Genomic DNA, 16,629 nt, shown 5'->3' on the forward strand with positions numbered 1-16,629 from the left:
AATATCCCCCAGCCTTGTTTTCCAGTGGAAATACAACTCCATTGGAAGCAGGTTTTAGCCAGTACTGGAAAAGTCTCACCATCAATGCCTCCCCACCACTCCCTGCAATTACAACACAGGCCAAGTATTTTCTTGTTTACTAGTGAGGGAATGCTGAGGAATGTAATCTTGACAAAATTAAAGATTCAGTCACATCTTGGCTAACTTGACTAACCCTAACTTGATCACTATGGTGATTCATGGCTTTGCCATCTCCAGGCAAGGGAAACTCCAAAGCTGTTGAACAACTTTTTGGAGCACCTTGAAGCAGCATTAAAAGAAAGTCTGGTCAGAAGCCAAAGGAAGCATACATATAGGATACATTCCAACAAAGCATCAGGCATTAGCAAAGCATCAGCGTATTCCCAACAGGGAAGCATTCAGAGGCAGGATACCCATCTGCCACTTCCAGCTATATTATTAGGAACACATTAAGCAAAAACACGGAGAAGAAAATTACATTAATTATTGCATTGTTTAGAGAAGAATCAGGAATGACATTTAGCTTAACTCTTGTTTAACCCTCTCCTGCAGCAAAAACACAAGATACTCAGAGAAAAACGTACAAACTGACATCATCTGAGGCTCCCCACTTCCAAACATGAGGATGAAGAAAATCAAAATATATTCCCCTCCTTCCAAAGCATTGCCCAGCACAAGCTTTTAGGGCTGGCCCAGCACAGCACACAGTGCTCTTCCCAAGCAAGAGGCTGCTGCACAGTCACATCCACCACAAACAGCCTTACAGGACAAACCTAACTCATAAGACTTTACAGCTTTGTGCAGACAATATCCAAAATAAACAAGTCCTCCAGCAGAGTAAGTACATCTATGCCACTTATAAAACCAACGGGACAGTTTGTTAAGCACAACACTGGAAACTGCAAGCTAGCAGCAAGAATATCAGTAAATGTGAAACCTCTAAATTCAGTTTAAATTGCAATTAACCTTAAGGGGTAGGACTATATTTGACTCTAAGCCAGTCTTCAGTGTATAGGTCAAGGTCCACACACTCGTGATCCCAAATTTCTCTTCCTACCTCTAATCCTTCAAGATGCCAAACTTCAGCTGCAAGCCTCTCTGCCCACACAGTAACTGAAAAGAAAGGCAGCAAGATTTCTCTGTAAAAGTTGTTTCCTCTTTTAAACATTTCACAAAAATCTTAGCAAACGCATTTGCTCTTCATACCCAAAGCTGACCACCTTTGTTCCGCCAACCCAATGGGTTTGCGGCAGCCGCACCACACCAATAATCCAAATTATCCTTCAACACCTCCAGCTCTCCAGTCTGATGTTACATTTTTTCCAAATTACTGCACAAGCCAGGCAATGCCAGGGCATCCTACCACCCCTCACTCGCCTGGCTCTGGTCAGGGAGACTTACAAAAGCGCCTTGGTTTAGTTTTTGGGGAACACCCAATTTCCCCACCGCACCTGCTCTGCTTTAATTATTGACTAGGCGAGGAGCTCCTGATTAAAATGCAAGGCAAGCCTGGCACACAACCTCAGCTTCTGATCATCTCCCACAGATACAGTTGGAAGAGAAACCCAAAATCCCTGCCATAGTTCAGGAATCAAAACAAAGGGTGGATCAGTTTCAGTTGGGGCACTTAAATTCAGCAAGGAAAATACTTTTTGTACCCTTGCAACTGAAAACTCTCATAAAATTTGAAATTTTAAACCACAGCTTTAGGTTCACACACAGAGAGAAGGTTTAAAAGCTTCCTTTCAATTGTACTGTGTTTTTACAAGCCATTTCTGCCAGAGTAAATCTAACAGGTAATTACAGGTCTGACCTCCTTCTGTTGCACAAATATGCCTTTGGAAACAATGTGGATAAATATTTGCCCAATACAAGAAGACAGCTCCAAGAGGAACCATTCCAGTTTATCAACTCTGTGATTCATGTTGATACAAGCTTTATTCTCTATTTAAGGAACAAGATAACGCTTAGGAAGTGCATCTGGCCAAATTATGTTTCATAGATCTACCATGGGCCACCCTAAACAGTGGCATGGCCAGACCTCAGGTCACACCCAGACAAGAGCCATCAGCAAGACAGGGAGTGAACCTCAACCTCAACTCCAAATATTGACTCTTGCTCAACCACCAAGGTATCTCCGAGCAGCAGCAAGGCTGAAGATGGAAACATGATGAGTAAGGCATTGCTGCTAATGTGAATAAAGCAGTGCTGGGGTTGTGCTGTGTAACATCCCCTTCTTCCCCTTTGGAACTGGGGAGAGAATTATGGAGGCCCAGAGCAGCTGAAAGCAAAACGAGAGCACTCCACCAGCCTCCTTAGGCTCATCCTGAAATCCCAATCCCAGATGCTCCTGTTTTCTGCCAGTACCAAGAGAACTTGGGAAAACACGATGGTGGCAGCCACAGGCACAAAGAGCCGCCCAGGAACAAGGCACAAAAAATCAGACAGGATGATTGTGTCCCAAACCATACCGACCTTGGGTCCCCAAACCAAACACTGTTTACGCATCACACTGACTCACATGAATGCAGGGACAATGCCATGGGAATTGTTTACAGTGTCAAGGTCGTTTCATATAATTAAAGGAAATGTCAAGAGATGAGATAACACCAACAGTTCTGATGGTACAGCTAATCCTAACCTTGTAGGAAGCTGTTTCTCCCCGAGTTGCTCCCCCTCTTGCAGACACAACCCTTCACAGATTCCCACATTCCTCATTTCACCCAATTCCCTTCATCCTGTGTCTGTAGAGGACCTGCAGCGGCCTTATTTAGGAGCAAACAGCACCACACCAAAACAGCAGCTGAAAACCATTTGCAAGACTCTCAAATAATGCTCCCCCCTCTCCTCCCAGTGGCAGGGCTGGACATGGGGCTGCAGTCGGAGCACTGCCACAGGCACTGCTGCCAGCAGGAAATGGGGCTCAATTCACAGAATCACAGAAGAGTTGGGGTTAGAAGGGACCCAGTTAGTTGGACCCAGTCCAACCCCCTGCCAAGGCAGGGTCACCCAAAGCAGGTAACAGAGGAATGCATACAGGTGGGTTTGGAATGTTTCCAGAGAGGGAGACTCCTGGCCCTCCCTGGGCAGCTGTTCCAGGGCTCTGCCACTCTCATGGAAAGAAGTTCTTCTTCATGTTGGGGTGGAACTTGTGTTTTGGTTTATAGCCATTGCTCCTTGTTCTCTCCCTGGGCACCACTGAACAGAGTCTGGCACCATCCTCTGGTTCCCCTTGGAGATATTTCATAGACTCAGAATGTTAAGGGGTTGGAATGGACCTCAGAGATCATCTAGTCCCAATCCCCCTGCCCTGGGCAGGGACACCTCCCACTATCCCAGGTTGCTCATTGATGAGATGCCCTCTCAGCCTTCTCTTCTCCAGACTAACCAGGCCCAGCTCCCGCAGTCTCTGCTCATCAGAGGGATGCTCCAGACCACTTATCTCTGCAGCCTCCGCTGGACCCTCTCCAGTAGCTTCTTGTCTTTCTCACACTGTGAGGACCAGAACCAAACACAATGAATTAAAGCAGGGCACCAAGAGCTGTGAGCACAGCCCAGCACAGCCACCACAGACCATCAAGGATGGGCTGTGAAACAGCAGCTCAAACCCACCCGTAGAACAGCCTCAAGCTCAGCAAGAATGAGCTCCTCAAATATTTACTCACCCTCCCAGACAAATTCTGCAGCATAAGAATTATAGCACAGGACTGTTTCAAGTATGTCAGCTAACAAGCTTCCAGCCAGCCTAATGGGAGCTGCAGTCCCACCTTCACTCAGATGCAGATAACTCCCACACCAGCAGGATAGTCAGAGGAGGATTCACCCCTTTCCTGCCCAGGGCAGTCTTTGGGAGCCTCACACCTGAGTTAAACACTTTGAGATACAGGCTGCGATCAAAGAATGATGTGATGGCAGAGATTAAGCAGCCAAAGAGCTCCACTCTACATCCCATGGCTCCGTGAGACACTTCCCAGTGCTCAAAGAGGGAACACTGTTGATTAGGGAGAAAGATCTTAAAGGTAAGTATCAGTAAAAACTTCCCACTGTGGCATCCACCAAAATCTCCCTCCTCATAATCCAGAACACACCAGCCTGAGCAGCACCGAAACTCAGGTTCAAGGGTTTTCAGATTGCAGGAAGAATGAGCAAGATCTACAAGAAGTTCAAAGAGAAGTCACTGGGAAAACCAGTGGAAAACATCTGGATTAACTAATTTATCAAGGGTCTGTGCCTCCTCTATCAGCCTGTGTTCCAGGAATGAAAAGTGGCTCCAGTAAGTGTACTCTTCAAGAGCAGTTATAGCAAGGATACCTTAGAGCAAGCGTATGGTGTGCAAAAATTATGGTGTATAAACACAAATATTAAAACTGTTTTTCTGTGCACTTTAGGTTTGAAATCAGGAATTTTTTCTTGTGCTGAATTCCCATCTCAAAAAGCTTTTGGAAAGTGCTGACTCCTTCGCTGTAAGAATTACCCCCTGCGGTCCCTGGAATTACAGGCTGGTGTGATGCCATCTAAATCCATCACCTTATCAACAGCAGGGCTGGCTGGCCTCTGGGCATTTAAACTGGTCCAAAATCCCAGGTGGCCCCGTGGCTACACCAGCCCCCACATCCTCTGGCTGCCTTCTTTGAGACAGCCCAAACACTTTGTCATTAGCAACCCTGAAGCTCATTTCTGCAGTAAATGAGCTCCTTGGATCTTCCAGAACAATTCTCACCCTCCTCAAGGGAGCAGAAAAGAATAAAATAAAACCTTTAATAACAGAAATTTCCTGTATTTATGGAAATTTCTGGTTTGGCACAAAAACATCTGCTCATTCAGTGGGTGTTATAAAAAACACTTCCATACTCTGGTGATGCTGAAACCAAGAGGCCTGATTTAGTGGTAATTGAGCAGAGAAAAACATTTTCCATGACTTTGAAACCCTGCAACAAATTCTAGTTCTCACTGGGATATAGAACTTCACCTCTCCACTGTACATGGTCGTCTTGAATCCCTGTGCTTTGTGCTGCTGCAACCACTGCTGGAGCTTGACCTGGCAGTGACAACGCCACTGTTCCAGCTCATCCAAACCCTGCAGGGAAGTCAGGCCAGTACAACCTGGAGGTCTGTGCCCAACAGGAAAACAACCCCACCTGTAATGACCACAGCCAGTGACCGAACATGCACTATGGCTCTTCTCTCCTTCTTACAGGATCATTTTGGTTCCAGAGCTTTCCTGACACTGGACCTTGCAATTTATCCAACTCCTTAAAACCAAGCTCGAGATAATCCCTTTTAAGCACCCCACCAGCTACTTGCATTTAGAACAATCACCACAGGCTATCACAGATGCAAAATGAGACTTTCAAGCCAGAACTAATTATTCTCTGCAAATATGATGGCCCAGAACAGTCTCCATCACAGAAACTCACTCAATGGCAGATCGTTGATGCCAGGAATGTGTGACACAGAGAAGTCTCCTCATAAACTTGTCCTTGTTCTTCAGTTCTTTTCCTAAACATCTATTTACGGATGGGCTTAAGGGATTCTTGCTGCGGAGAAGTGAATGGCTTCAGAAGGCCACAGGGTGTTCATTATCAAACTCATTAAAAAAAATAACCCAGCACTGCTGCAACAAACTGTCCCAGACACCACCTCCCAACATTAACTCTAGGAAGCTTGATCAATACTTTATCCTGAAAAGTAAGAAAAAGCCCTGAACAGGGCAAGGGTGCCAGACTGACTCACATAATCCCATTAGAGTTATCCAGAGCACTCAGTTTGCTCAGTATCTGAGAGATAACAGGATTAACTTCATGTTCAACATCATTTCAGCCTAATAATTGTGGAATCACTCCTACAGCTGTAAAATCATTGATTCAGCAGGGGATTCCCATCATCCCCCACCAGTTCCAGCCTTGAAAGCCCCTTCATTAGCGTCAGCATCTTAAGTTAATTACTTGGAGAGATTTTCCTTTCCTCTCCCAAAGCAAAATTTGACTTAACCCCTGCAACGTACAATGCTCAGGCAGAACAAACTCTTGCCTTCCCTGCAGGAAGGGACCCTGTTTACTTTCCTAATCACCACTTCAGTTTCCAAGATTTAATGTTAAGACCAAAGAGCTGGAGGGGGGGGGAGGGCAGGCTTTTCATCATTTTGGTTGAATTTCAACGAAAGTCATGGCAGAGGCTGGTTATAGTCCTCTCAAAGATCAAGGTTCAGCCCCAGATCCCTGCCTAACTGTATTCCTGGGGAGAAGAGGTTGATCTGCTCTCTAAGAGCAGAGCTACGGCCAGCCGGGATCACCATGGAGCCTCCAGGAGTGATTTTCCTTGCCAAGCCATGACTTGCTGCTCACCTCACCTTGGAAACGAGTCCCTCAGTGCAGCAGGGCTGGGGAAGGAAAGGGAAAGCATGCAAAGCAAACAGTACACAGAGCTGCTTCCGACCCCCCAGGGGAACACACTCAGGAACCAGGACATGTTTCTATAGGGAATTTTTTAATGGAGTGCAGAACACTGTTAAATTCTACCTTTCAAGTGCAGCAGGAGGCTGTGCTACACCAATTAGGCCAGTGTTGTTATGCTGGCACTAAGCCCGACATGGTGCCAAATCAGACCCCACTCCACTGCCTGTGGAAGTCAATGTCCACAGCCACTGCTTGGCTGCACCGTCATGGGTTGTCTCTTTTACCCCCCAAAAAAAAGGGGAGAGAGGGGAGGGGGGGAAATCTCCTACAGAAAAGCAATTCACAAAATTCTAGAATGGTTTGAGTTGAAAGGGACCTTCAAACTCATCTCATTCCACCCCCTGCCACAGTCCATCATCCCAGGCCGCTCCAAGTGCTGTCCAACCTGGCCTTGAAAACTTTCAGGGATCCAGGGGCAGCCACCGCTCTCTGAGAATTCCTTCCCCAGATCGCATCCATCGCTGCCCTCCGGCACTGGGAGCCATTCCCGGTGTCCTGGCCCTCCAGGCCTTGTCCCCCCGTCCCTCCGCAGCTCCCCCGGGAGCCCCTTTGACCCTGGCCCCCCTTGGGCCGGGCCCGCGCGCCCTCTGGCGGCCACGCGCAGCTCTGCGGCCCCTCGCGCTCCCCGGGCACTCCGGGGGCTCAGGGGCGGTCGAGGCCGAACCTCGGGCATGGAGGGGCTGCAGTGTGTCCAGAGACGGGAAACGGACCTGAGGAGGGGCCTGCAGTACCAGAAGCGGCTGAGGGGGGCCTGGAGAAAAGGAGGCTCGGGGGGGATCTTCTTGCTCTCTCCAACTTCCTGGCAGGAGGGTGCAGGCCGGGGGTGGGGGGGGGGGGGTCGGGCTCTGCCCCCATAGAACAAGGAACAGAACAGGAGGAAACAGCGTCAAGTTGTGCCAGGGAAGGTTTAGACTGGATATTGGGGAAAATTCTTCATCAAAGGGTTGTCAGTCCCTGGCACAGGCTGCTCCCTGCAGGGATTTAAAAGCCATGTGGATGTGGCCCTTGAGGACAAGGGTTAGCAGTGGCCTTGGCAGTGCTGAGGGAATGGCTGGACTTGAGGATCTTGGCAGGCTTTTCCAACCTGAAGGATTTTGTGATTCTATGGTAACAAAATTGCACAGCTGAGTTACACCAGTGTACAAAGCTCTACCTTACAGAGCCTTAAGATTAGAATCTGCAAAAATCAGCTCAGAACCTGCAGAGCCTGAGCACCCGCAGGCTCTGAACAGATCTATACATGGAATTTAGCAATTCCTATAAATCTTCTTCATGTGCCAGGAAATACAAATTTTTCATAACCCGGACAGTAAATCCTTTTGAAATCTTAAAATCTCTGCTTCACAAAATGAGACAAACCCAGGCTGGGTTGAAGAGCCATGTCCTCTCTAAGCAAGTCATGGTTATCCACTCATCCCATCACAGCTGGATGGGCCCAACCTGTAAAAAGGCCACCTCGAATCTCTGGTTTCCTGTTTGTTTCAGGAGACAAAAGACACCTTCAGCAATCAGAGCCAGGGCTCCTTTCCAAGACCAAGCAGATAAAGTGGTGATGTGAGCAGTGACAACATCCAAGTGTTCACACTGGGACTGCACCTCAGGACCAGCCTGAGGGCCTGGGAGTAGCTTTGTCCAGTCAACAGCTCAGCTAACACTATTTACAACTCACAAAGGCAGCAAGATAATGAGAACATTCAGTATTTTGTTTTTAAAAGGCCAGGTTTGCCACTCAGCCTGGACACATTGCTGCTGTATGAAGAAACAGTAATAACAAAAATCACATTAATACTAAACCTGCTCATCTCCGGTTCCAGGCAGGCTCCTCTTCTACTCCCAACCCCAATAAAATCAGCTACTAAAATCCCTGGACAGAATTTACAGGCAACATTCCAGGAGCAAGGTGAATTTAAGGTCCAACAAGTTAAAAAAGAAAACTAGAAACTCTGCTCTATGCCCTACTTACTGAGCCACAGGAACTCCACACTCACTGTTTCACAGCAAGTCACCCTGAATTACCCAGAGGATTGACTGCATGTCTTCTATAAGGTCTTATCTCTTCGCACAAGAAATGACTGTTCAATTCTGTCATGAAGCACTTCAGCAAATGACACTTCTCACTCAACATCAACCTTTGCCACTATCTTGCTCCAACCAGCCTGGAGGCCAAAGCATCTCCATCCCAACACATCCACAGCTGAGCCAGGAAACCACAAAACCAGCAGAATTAACCTCTGCTTTCCCCCAGTCAGGGATATGGGTACAAACTACAAGACCACTTACCACAACAGCTTCAAAAGTCACTCAAAATCGGGTGTCACAGAATTATGAGGTATCTGGCAGGTCAGCAAATAATCTCTGTAAAACACTTGGCTTGTAGCTCAAGAGGGAAAGGCAGCAAGAGTTCAGACACTGCCTCAAGTTGTTCAGGGAGGAATTATCGGGTATTAATTTTCAGAAATGCCACGCTAACTAGATGGATGGCTGAGCTGAACCACTTGCAAATACAGCAGGCAGAAAAACAGTACTGACACGCCATCAAGTGCCCCAAGCACCCTGACAGCACTCAGTACATTAATTACACTAAGAACTAGAACAAATTTAAGAACAAAAGGCTGTCAGGATAATGTCCCAAAGTATTTTGCTAACCTGTCAAGTGCACTCGACTTCTTTACAGTAATGCTCTCAGGTAGGTAAGGAAATGCTCTATGCTGCACCTTGTTTAAAAGTCGAATGGTCCCTGCTGAGATCAGTTCCAACCTCTGGTAACCTGCCTAAGGAATAGTAGGAATTTGCCTTTCTACCTGCTTGCAAATTAGTGCCCATCAACTGTAATTAAGGATTTGATCTCAGGCACTTTGGCCACTTCAGTTCTTCTGCTGTATCACACAGAGCAGTGTTAGTCTGCACACACAACATGCAGCATCTGAGGGGAATCACAGCTTCTGTGTCTTCCCGGAAGAAAAACCCGTTCTTTTGTTCTGGAACAGACATTATGAAGATATTTCCATTGGCTACTTAGCAGCGACTGTTCTTCTCCAGCAGACCTGAGCCGGTGACAGCAAAGCTCCCAACCCCGCAGTGCTCTGCACATCAAACCCAGCGCACATTGCTGGCACTGACTGCCAGCTTCAGCAGCCTGGCTTAAATTGAGACCTTAGAGCCCCTTCCAGTGCCTAAAGGGGGCTCCAAGAGAGCTGGAGAGGGACTTGGGACAAGAGCCTGGAGTGACAAAACAAGGGGGAATGGCTTCCCATTGACAGAGGGCATGGTTAGATGGGATATGGGGAAGGAATTCTTTCCTGTGAGGGTGGTGAAGCCCTGGGGTGCCCAGAGCAGCTGTGGCTGCCCCATCCCTGCAAGTGTCCAAGGCCAGGTTGGACAGGGCTTGGAGCAACCTGGGATAGTGAAAGGTGTCCCTGCCCATGGCAGGGGGTGGAACGGGATGAGCTTTACAATCCCTCCTAACTCAAACCATTCCATGATTCTATAATGGTTCCCATAATGGTTTTGAATCTCTGAGCATCTGAAGGTATAGCTCTGATTTTTGGGGATAAAGATGGGAGTCAAGCAGCCAGCCACGCATCCTGCTGGGAAAAAGCAGCAGAGCAGGTGGGATAAGAACCAAGTATTCATGTTTTCAGCCCTTTGCTCTACTCAGACTATATTTGGAGTCCAAGCCTCCAGAAGCAGCAGATTCATATCACACTGGTTTCTTTCTGAGGCATGTAACCCAAGAGTCAGCTAAGATGCTAAAACAAATTACTTCTTTGTTTGCACAAAGGTGAAGGACTTGAAGAGTATTTCCTATTTTTAGGAGGAAAAGAATTGGGAAAGAAGTAGCACAGCAGGAGATAAAGGGGATGAAAGTCCGCATGGAATAAAGCGGTAGCTGGAGAAGATTCTTAAAGCATCCATAAACTTAGTATTTCAGGAGCTTTCTAAAAAAGCAGCTTTGGGTAACAGCCTCTGTGTGCAAAGGCTACTTCACTAATTTCCCCAAATATTTCACAGTTATCCCACAGACATTTAGACCTTTAAGGGACTTAAAGGTTCATATGTGAATACCTGCAGAGGAAGTGTGTAAGCATAGGCAGAAACTGTCAACAGAGTGCAAAGTACAGGAGGTCAAAGGACCCAACAGCAAACACTTTCCATGAAAAGGCATTCCATGCTCCCTCTGAACGTGTTCATTAATGATTGCTCGTTACTGGGCAAGCGAACTGCAGCTCTGCTCCCACCTTAGGTCGATCTAACATGGCAGCAGAGCTTTCAAGGAACCATGGGCATAAGGCAAGACTTGCCCTGCCAAGCACAAAGCTTCCACTTCAATATTTTGCTTTTTAGATCTCACAGACTTACAGACAGATGAAATACTAGATAGAACACAATCCCCTGACAAAGAAAAAAGTCCAGACCTAGCTCAGATCATGGTAAGGTGAGTGAGTGGTCTTTGGGAGGGGCCTGGGCAGTGTCAGCACAGGCAGTAAATGAACAGCAAAAACAGGCTCCGAAAATAGAGTGAGTTCACCTGCGCCACAGGGAGGATCTGAAGAAGGGAAAGGTATTCCAGAGACATTTCCCTTCAACAGATCACTTGTGTAGGTGGGACCTTGAGGAAGCTTGGCCTGGCAGCATGTGTATATTTAGATTTCATTTATTCCCCTCCCTAATCCCCATCCTCCCACCGGCACCTGCCCCGCCAGCTCCTCCGGGGCAGTGCTGTCCCTCCAGCAGGGACCGCGCGGGGGCTGGCGCAAAACCTCTCATCTCCTCAGAACAGTGCAGGTTCCCCCACTTCAGAACCTCCTCCATCTCCATGTCACTGCAACCTGAGCAGTCTGTACATTCCTAAAGCAAATGCCAGTGACACAGGCACAGCCTACAGGGAAGGAATTCCATTTTAAGTCCAGCATTAGTGACAAACAAGGACATGTGAGGCTGCCCTGGCAACAACACACACACCCCAAATTTACTGCAGACAGCTGATCTAAAATTGTAGAATCCCAGAATGGTTTGGGTTGGAAGGGACCTTAAAGCTCACTCATTCAATTCCACTCCCCTCCAACAGGCAGGGACACCTTCCACTAGACCAGGTTGCTCCAAGCACCATCCAAATTGGCCTGGAACACTTCCAGGAGTGGAGTAGCCACAGCTTCTCTGGGAAATGCATTCCAGTCCCCCACCACCCTCACAGGGAAGAATTTCTTCCTAATATCCAATCCAAACCCATCCTCCTTCAGTTTAAGGCCACATGTGGCAACTTAACCTACACTCACTTGCTCAGGGCCACATCCCAAGGTTTGCTGGAAGTTTCTGTGGATTCTTCTCTATACTTAACTCAAGGCAGGGTCATGTGCAAATTTTAAGCTGCATACCTGTTCTAGAATACCATGTATGGACAGCTCTGAAACTTCACTGCAGCTGCCTGGAGACCTGGCTTCCACTTGTCCTCAGGGATGAGCATGAATTAAAATCTGAAGACAACAGCAAATTTCATTTTTAATTAGCCAGGGCAGTCAGCCAAGGAAGGCTCCCCCACCCACCCATGGCTGGTGAAGCCTGACAGCTCAAAAGGATTTATGCTTCCCTGTGCATTCCCAGTGGCCATTCCAAGCACACCAGCTCAAACAAGTGCCAGCCATGCAGCATCATGAGTGCAGTCAATATCCAACCACAGAAGGACAGCAATGCATCCAAAGCACCAGGCTTGAAGGGAACAAAGGACACGGACTTGGACTTCAGCTCCATCTTACCTCATCTCTGGGATCAACCCAGGAGTCCTGAGCTTAGCAGCACTTGGAGAATGAATATCCTTAAAAGCAAAGGAATTTTAAGGAAATTATAATAAAAGATTAATCGGTTTATTCTGTCTTTACTATGGGGCTCTTGGCTTCCAGCACGAAGGAGGTAACACGTAAAGCTTCACAACCAGCCATGGGGGGTGTCTGTGCATGCAAAGACCCAGTACACATATTCCATCCTAAACTGGCACTGCTCAAGTTGTTCAGAGGGAAAGGGGAGGTAACTTTACTTAAGTTGGCAAAATGCAAACAGAAAATACAGCTTTTGACATCCCAGGCCACCAGCATTCCTCAAATCAGGGGCTCTCAAACCCTCAACAGGCTCCAGTCCTGTGTCTCACTGATCTAGCCAAAAAATGGGGTTCAACTGCACATGAGAAGGGACACAAGGCTTTGTGATGTGAACAGAGGTGGCTGGTGGCAGTCCCAGCACAGGCTGAGTCCTGGTGAGTAAGCAGAGCTAACTGATCACAGAATGGTTTGGGATGGGGAGGGACCTTGAACATCTTGTTCCATTCCCTGCTGTGGGCAGGGACACATTCCACTAGACCAGGTTGCTCAGAGCCTCATCCAACTTGGCCTTGATGTTGCTCAAAGCCATCTCAGTAATTCAAGCTCTAGAGACTGAAAAATGGCCCTGGCTCCACTGTGCTCTGTCCCAGGGCTGAGTAGGAGCTGCCATCTCCACAGCCACTCCTCCAGCCTCAGCTGCCAGTGCCACACTCACTTCACCTTCCACCTCCTCCACAAGTCACCATTTGGAATTAATTTGCCATGAGCAAATCAGAAGGGGAAGCAAGCACCACAGATTAAATGTGCACCTTTACAGCCTGACAAAGAGAGGGCAACAGCAGTTCTTGCCACCAGGACTACAAGCACATTATGTTTTTATGCAGGAACTCTTGGCTCGCAGATGCCAGGTCACTGGGCTCCAACACACCAGCTCTGTATGAAGCCAAAAACTGGCCTTAATCTGCCTTACCAAGCACACTGCCCTGCTGACAAGTACATCCATTCCCAGAGTTTTCAGCATGGCATCACCTGACTGCATACAATAACCTAGAAATATAATTTATGAGTTGGAAGTCACCAACTGCAGTATCACAGTCCAGAAGATGTGAGGTCAATATGCTGCATGGATAATGGTTTCCCACAGTGCAGGTAAGAGCTTTCATGCAAATCTCATGTCAATAGCAGGGAAAAAATGGGCATTTAACTCCTTTCTTGGAGCCATTTTAGGCAAGCAGATAGAAGAGCTCTTCAAGGCAATCACTAAGCCAAAAATCTGTGCATTTTAGTTACAACCATATCCTTGCATCAGTTAAGCCTACCAGTGATGAATTTGCTTGCCTCAGGGCAAGCACTACACACTGCCTAAAGCAAGAGATTTAAATTTTAATTTAAAAAAATTTAATTAAAAAAAAAATCCTCTATCTTCTGCACGACAGAGCAGCCTAAAGGAATAAATACAGAACCACAGGAACAACCAGGAGCTGATCCTCCTTTATGCCTTGCCATGTGTCTTGTTCAAACCAGCGCATGGCTTCTGGCCTTTTCCCTATTAAGAAAGGGGATGTTACTCGTTTTTAAGAACTTGGGATAGCCAAGAGACCTGTATTACAGGTTTCACAGATGGGAGATTCCAAAAAAGATCTTCCATATGTACAGAGCTTCAATTAGACACCACTTGTACACCACGGTACAAGTGCAGCTGATGCATCTGCAAAACTACATTATTTTCTTAGCACCTTCTACACTTGAAATGAAGACACCAAGTTTAAAGTAATCAGGTTTTTTATGATGCTTAACGACCAAGGAGGACAGGTCAGGTCCATAATCTGTGGCAAGATATCCAAGACCGTACTCACCAGCGTTCTCTTCCATTCCTCTTGCACACCAGTGTCTGCAGTAATTCCTACAAAAACAGGAAACAAAGTCAACACACAAATTAAAATTCCAAGTGTGAACAAAGCTCAGATTTAGTTTCATTTCTCTATCAGCTCTGCTCAGCCTACACAAAACCAGCATGGAGGGAACCTAGAGCAGAACTCCTGCCCCAAACTAGGAAGAGTGAGACATTGTCACCCCTCTTTGAAGATATCAGAAGCTTCTAATCACACACATGCTGTGATGGAAAGAAAAGAGAAACAAAATTAAGGTGTCATAATCACAAAGCAGCAATATTTGTTCCCAGGGAAAACATTCCACATCTGCCTCTTCAGGAAGGGATGTGCCTGCTGTAAAAGGGAACAGCCTACTGCTTATCTAGCAAAGGCAGCACAGCACGTGCACAGGAAGTATTTCAGATGCCACACAGCATCTGAAAATGCTGAAAACTTTTGAACATATGGGGGGGGGGGGGGGGGAGAGGGGAGGAGGAACCAGGATTTTAATAGAAAAGCCAGTTTTTCTCTGGAGAAAGTTCCAAAATGAAGTGCCAGAGGAACAAAGTTTGGGGAAATCATTATGTGTCCTGATTTTGACAGATTCCGTAGCACAGTAAAAACAGGCTCCATCTTTTAGAAAACGGGAGGTTCAGTCCTCAAAATCTTGCAGTTCAAACTTAGACAACCACAACTGGACATGTCAGCAGGAACAGCATGGGGTGACTGGGGAAGAACTAAAATAAGGTTGTTCCAGTGCCAAGGAGCCAAAGCCAGCCTTTATCCATAGCCCACTTCAGCCTAGCCTTTTCCCCATGAAGCCCAGGCAAACTCATCACCTTTGCCCCCAGCAGCAAAGCACAGTTTGGTGGCTTTAATTTAACGTCAGATCAGCTGATCATCTTCATGTGACAACCTGCTGACTGTGCAGCATGTGCTCATGTTCAAGAGCACTGGAGCATCCCAGGGCTGCAGTGTCAGCGGAGACAACCACAACACACCATCCATGGAAGCTCTGGCCAGGGGGGCTTTTCAGCTTTGCTTTGCTCAGCTGTGTGGGGAAAATGCTTCTTTGGATCAGACAACCACACTCCAGGCTACTTCTCTCTGCTGTAGCTCGAATTCCATCGCATTGATGTTCTTGGAATGGGGGGGGGAGAGGGGGGGGAACACCTCAACAGAGCCACTAAACCCTCAAAGCATAATTGGCGATCACAGGTTCAAACAGCTCAGAAAAGGTAACAAGTATCTGTACAGGCTTCTGTGCAGCAAATGAGTGGATCAAGATCAGAAGGTTTTGATTTCAGAGGTAGACAGCCACAAGTTGCTTATGAAACACCCTCAGAATCCCTACAGCCTGATCCATTAACACTGTTAAAACACAGCTTTCACACGCATTTGGATGCATGGTTTGGCGCATCCACGTGCTGCATCAAGGACACCGTTTGTGAGAACTTGAATGAATGAATTGCAGAATCACTTAGGCTAGAAAAGCCCTCTAAGATGACTGAGTCCAACCATTAACCAGCACCGCCAAGGCAACCACCAACCCATGTCCCCAAGTGCCACATCCACATGTTTTTGAACGCTTTGCTTCCAGGAATGGTGACTTCCAGAACGGTGACTAAGCAGCCTGTGCCACGGCTTGACAACCCTTTTGGTGAAGAAATTTTCCCTGATATCCAACCTGAACCTCCCCTGGTGCAACTTGAGGTTGTTTCCTCTTGTCCAGTCCCTTACTCCCTGGGAACAGAGCCTGACTCTCATCTGGCTCCAAACTCCCATCAGGGAATGCTCCCCCACTGAAGGCAGAAGAGCCACCCTCCCTGCCTGCCGTTTCAGCAAGCTCTTCTGGGAAAGGAAAGCAGAAGGGAAACAGAAACAGCCAACTCAAAGCCTACTTGAACCTCAGCACAGATGACAGCGATGCTCCCACTCCCCCAGAGCCACCAGGGAGTTGGGTTTCATTTATCTTTCAAGGGCATTCCTACACAGGCTGTGCTGAGCTTTGCATACTACAAGGGGCACATTTGTGCCTGGAATACTAATCCTGGCAGCCTGTCACTGCTGGACACCCACTGCGCACACTAGAGACATCTGTCACTGCCTGACAGCACAGCTGGAAGCACCTCAGTCCGTGCTGGGAGGATCTTTCTGAGCAGAACACTAAATCCACAATATCTGGTTATTAACAGAACAAGCATAAAAGGCACACTGGGGAAAAAAAAAAAGTGATGCCAGGGTGGAGGAAGAAGGAGCAAAGTCCACACACTCCCGCAGCATTGCCACAGGCTGCCAAAGCAGGAGCGCACGGCTCTGCCGGCACGAAGGAACGGGCACTTCTCAGCAAAGAAATGGATTAAGCAGTGCAGATCCTGCTGCCAGCATTAACTAGGACTGGATAATTGGAAAGCTGTATTCTGGAATTGGTGGTTTGAGATAACCTACCCCACAGAACAGAAATTTGCT

At 47.3% G+C, this 16,629-nt stretch overlaps 1 protein-coding gene across 3 annotated transcripts in view; it reads right to left on the minus strand.

Moving 5' to 3' along the window:
- The window catches only part of PHACTR4 (phosphatase and actin regulator 4), a 65,397-nt gene that overhangs the window by 27,544 nt on the left and 21,224 nt on the right, over positions 1-16,629 (minus strand). The window contains exons 2-5 of one of the 3 annotated variants that reach the window (XM_082296508.1): positions 14,146-14,192; positions 13,260-13,336; positions 12,230-12,288; positions 11,852-11,950 (exon numbers count right to left, since the gene is read on the minus strand). Coding sequence is in view for 1 of the 3 variants with exons in the window: in XM_082296507.1 (XP_082152633.1) it covers positions 14,146-14,161 (16 nt within the window). In the remaining 2 variants the exon portion in view is untranslated. The remainder of the gene's footprint in view (positions 1-11,851; positions 11,951-12,229; positions 12,289-13,259; positions 13,337-14,145; positions 14,193-16,629) is intronic. The other 2 variants (XM_082296509.1, XM_082296507.1) reach the window with 2 other exon arrangements.

Source organism: Coloeus monedula (assembly GCF_965178545.1).
Source record: "Coloeus monedula genome assembly, chromosome: 24".
Taxonomy (NCBI): Eukaryota; Metazoa; Chordata; class Aves; order Passeriformes; family Corvidae; genus Coloeus; species Coloeus monedula.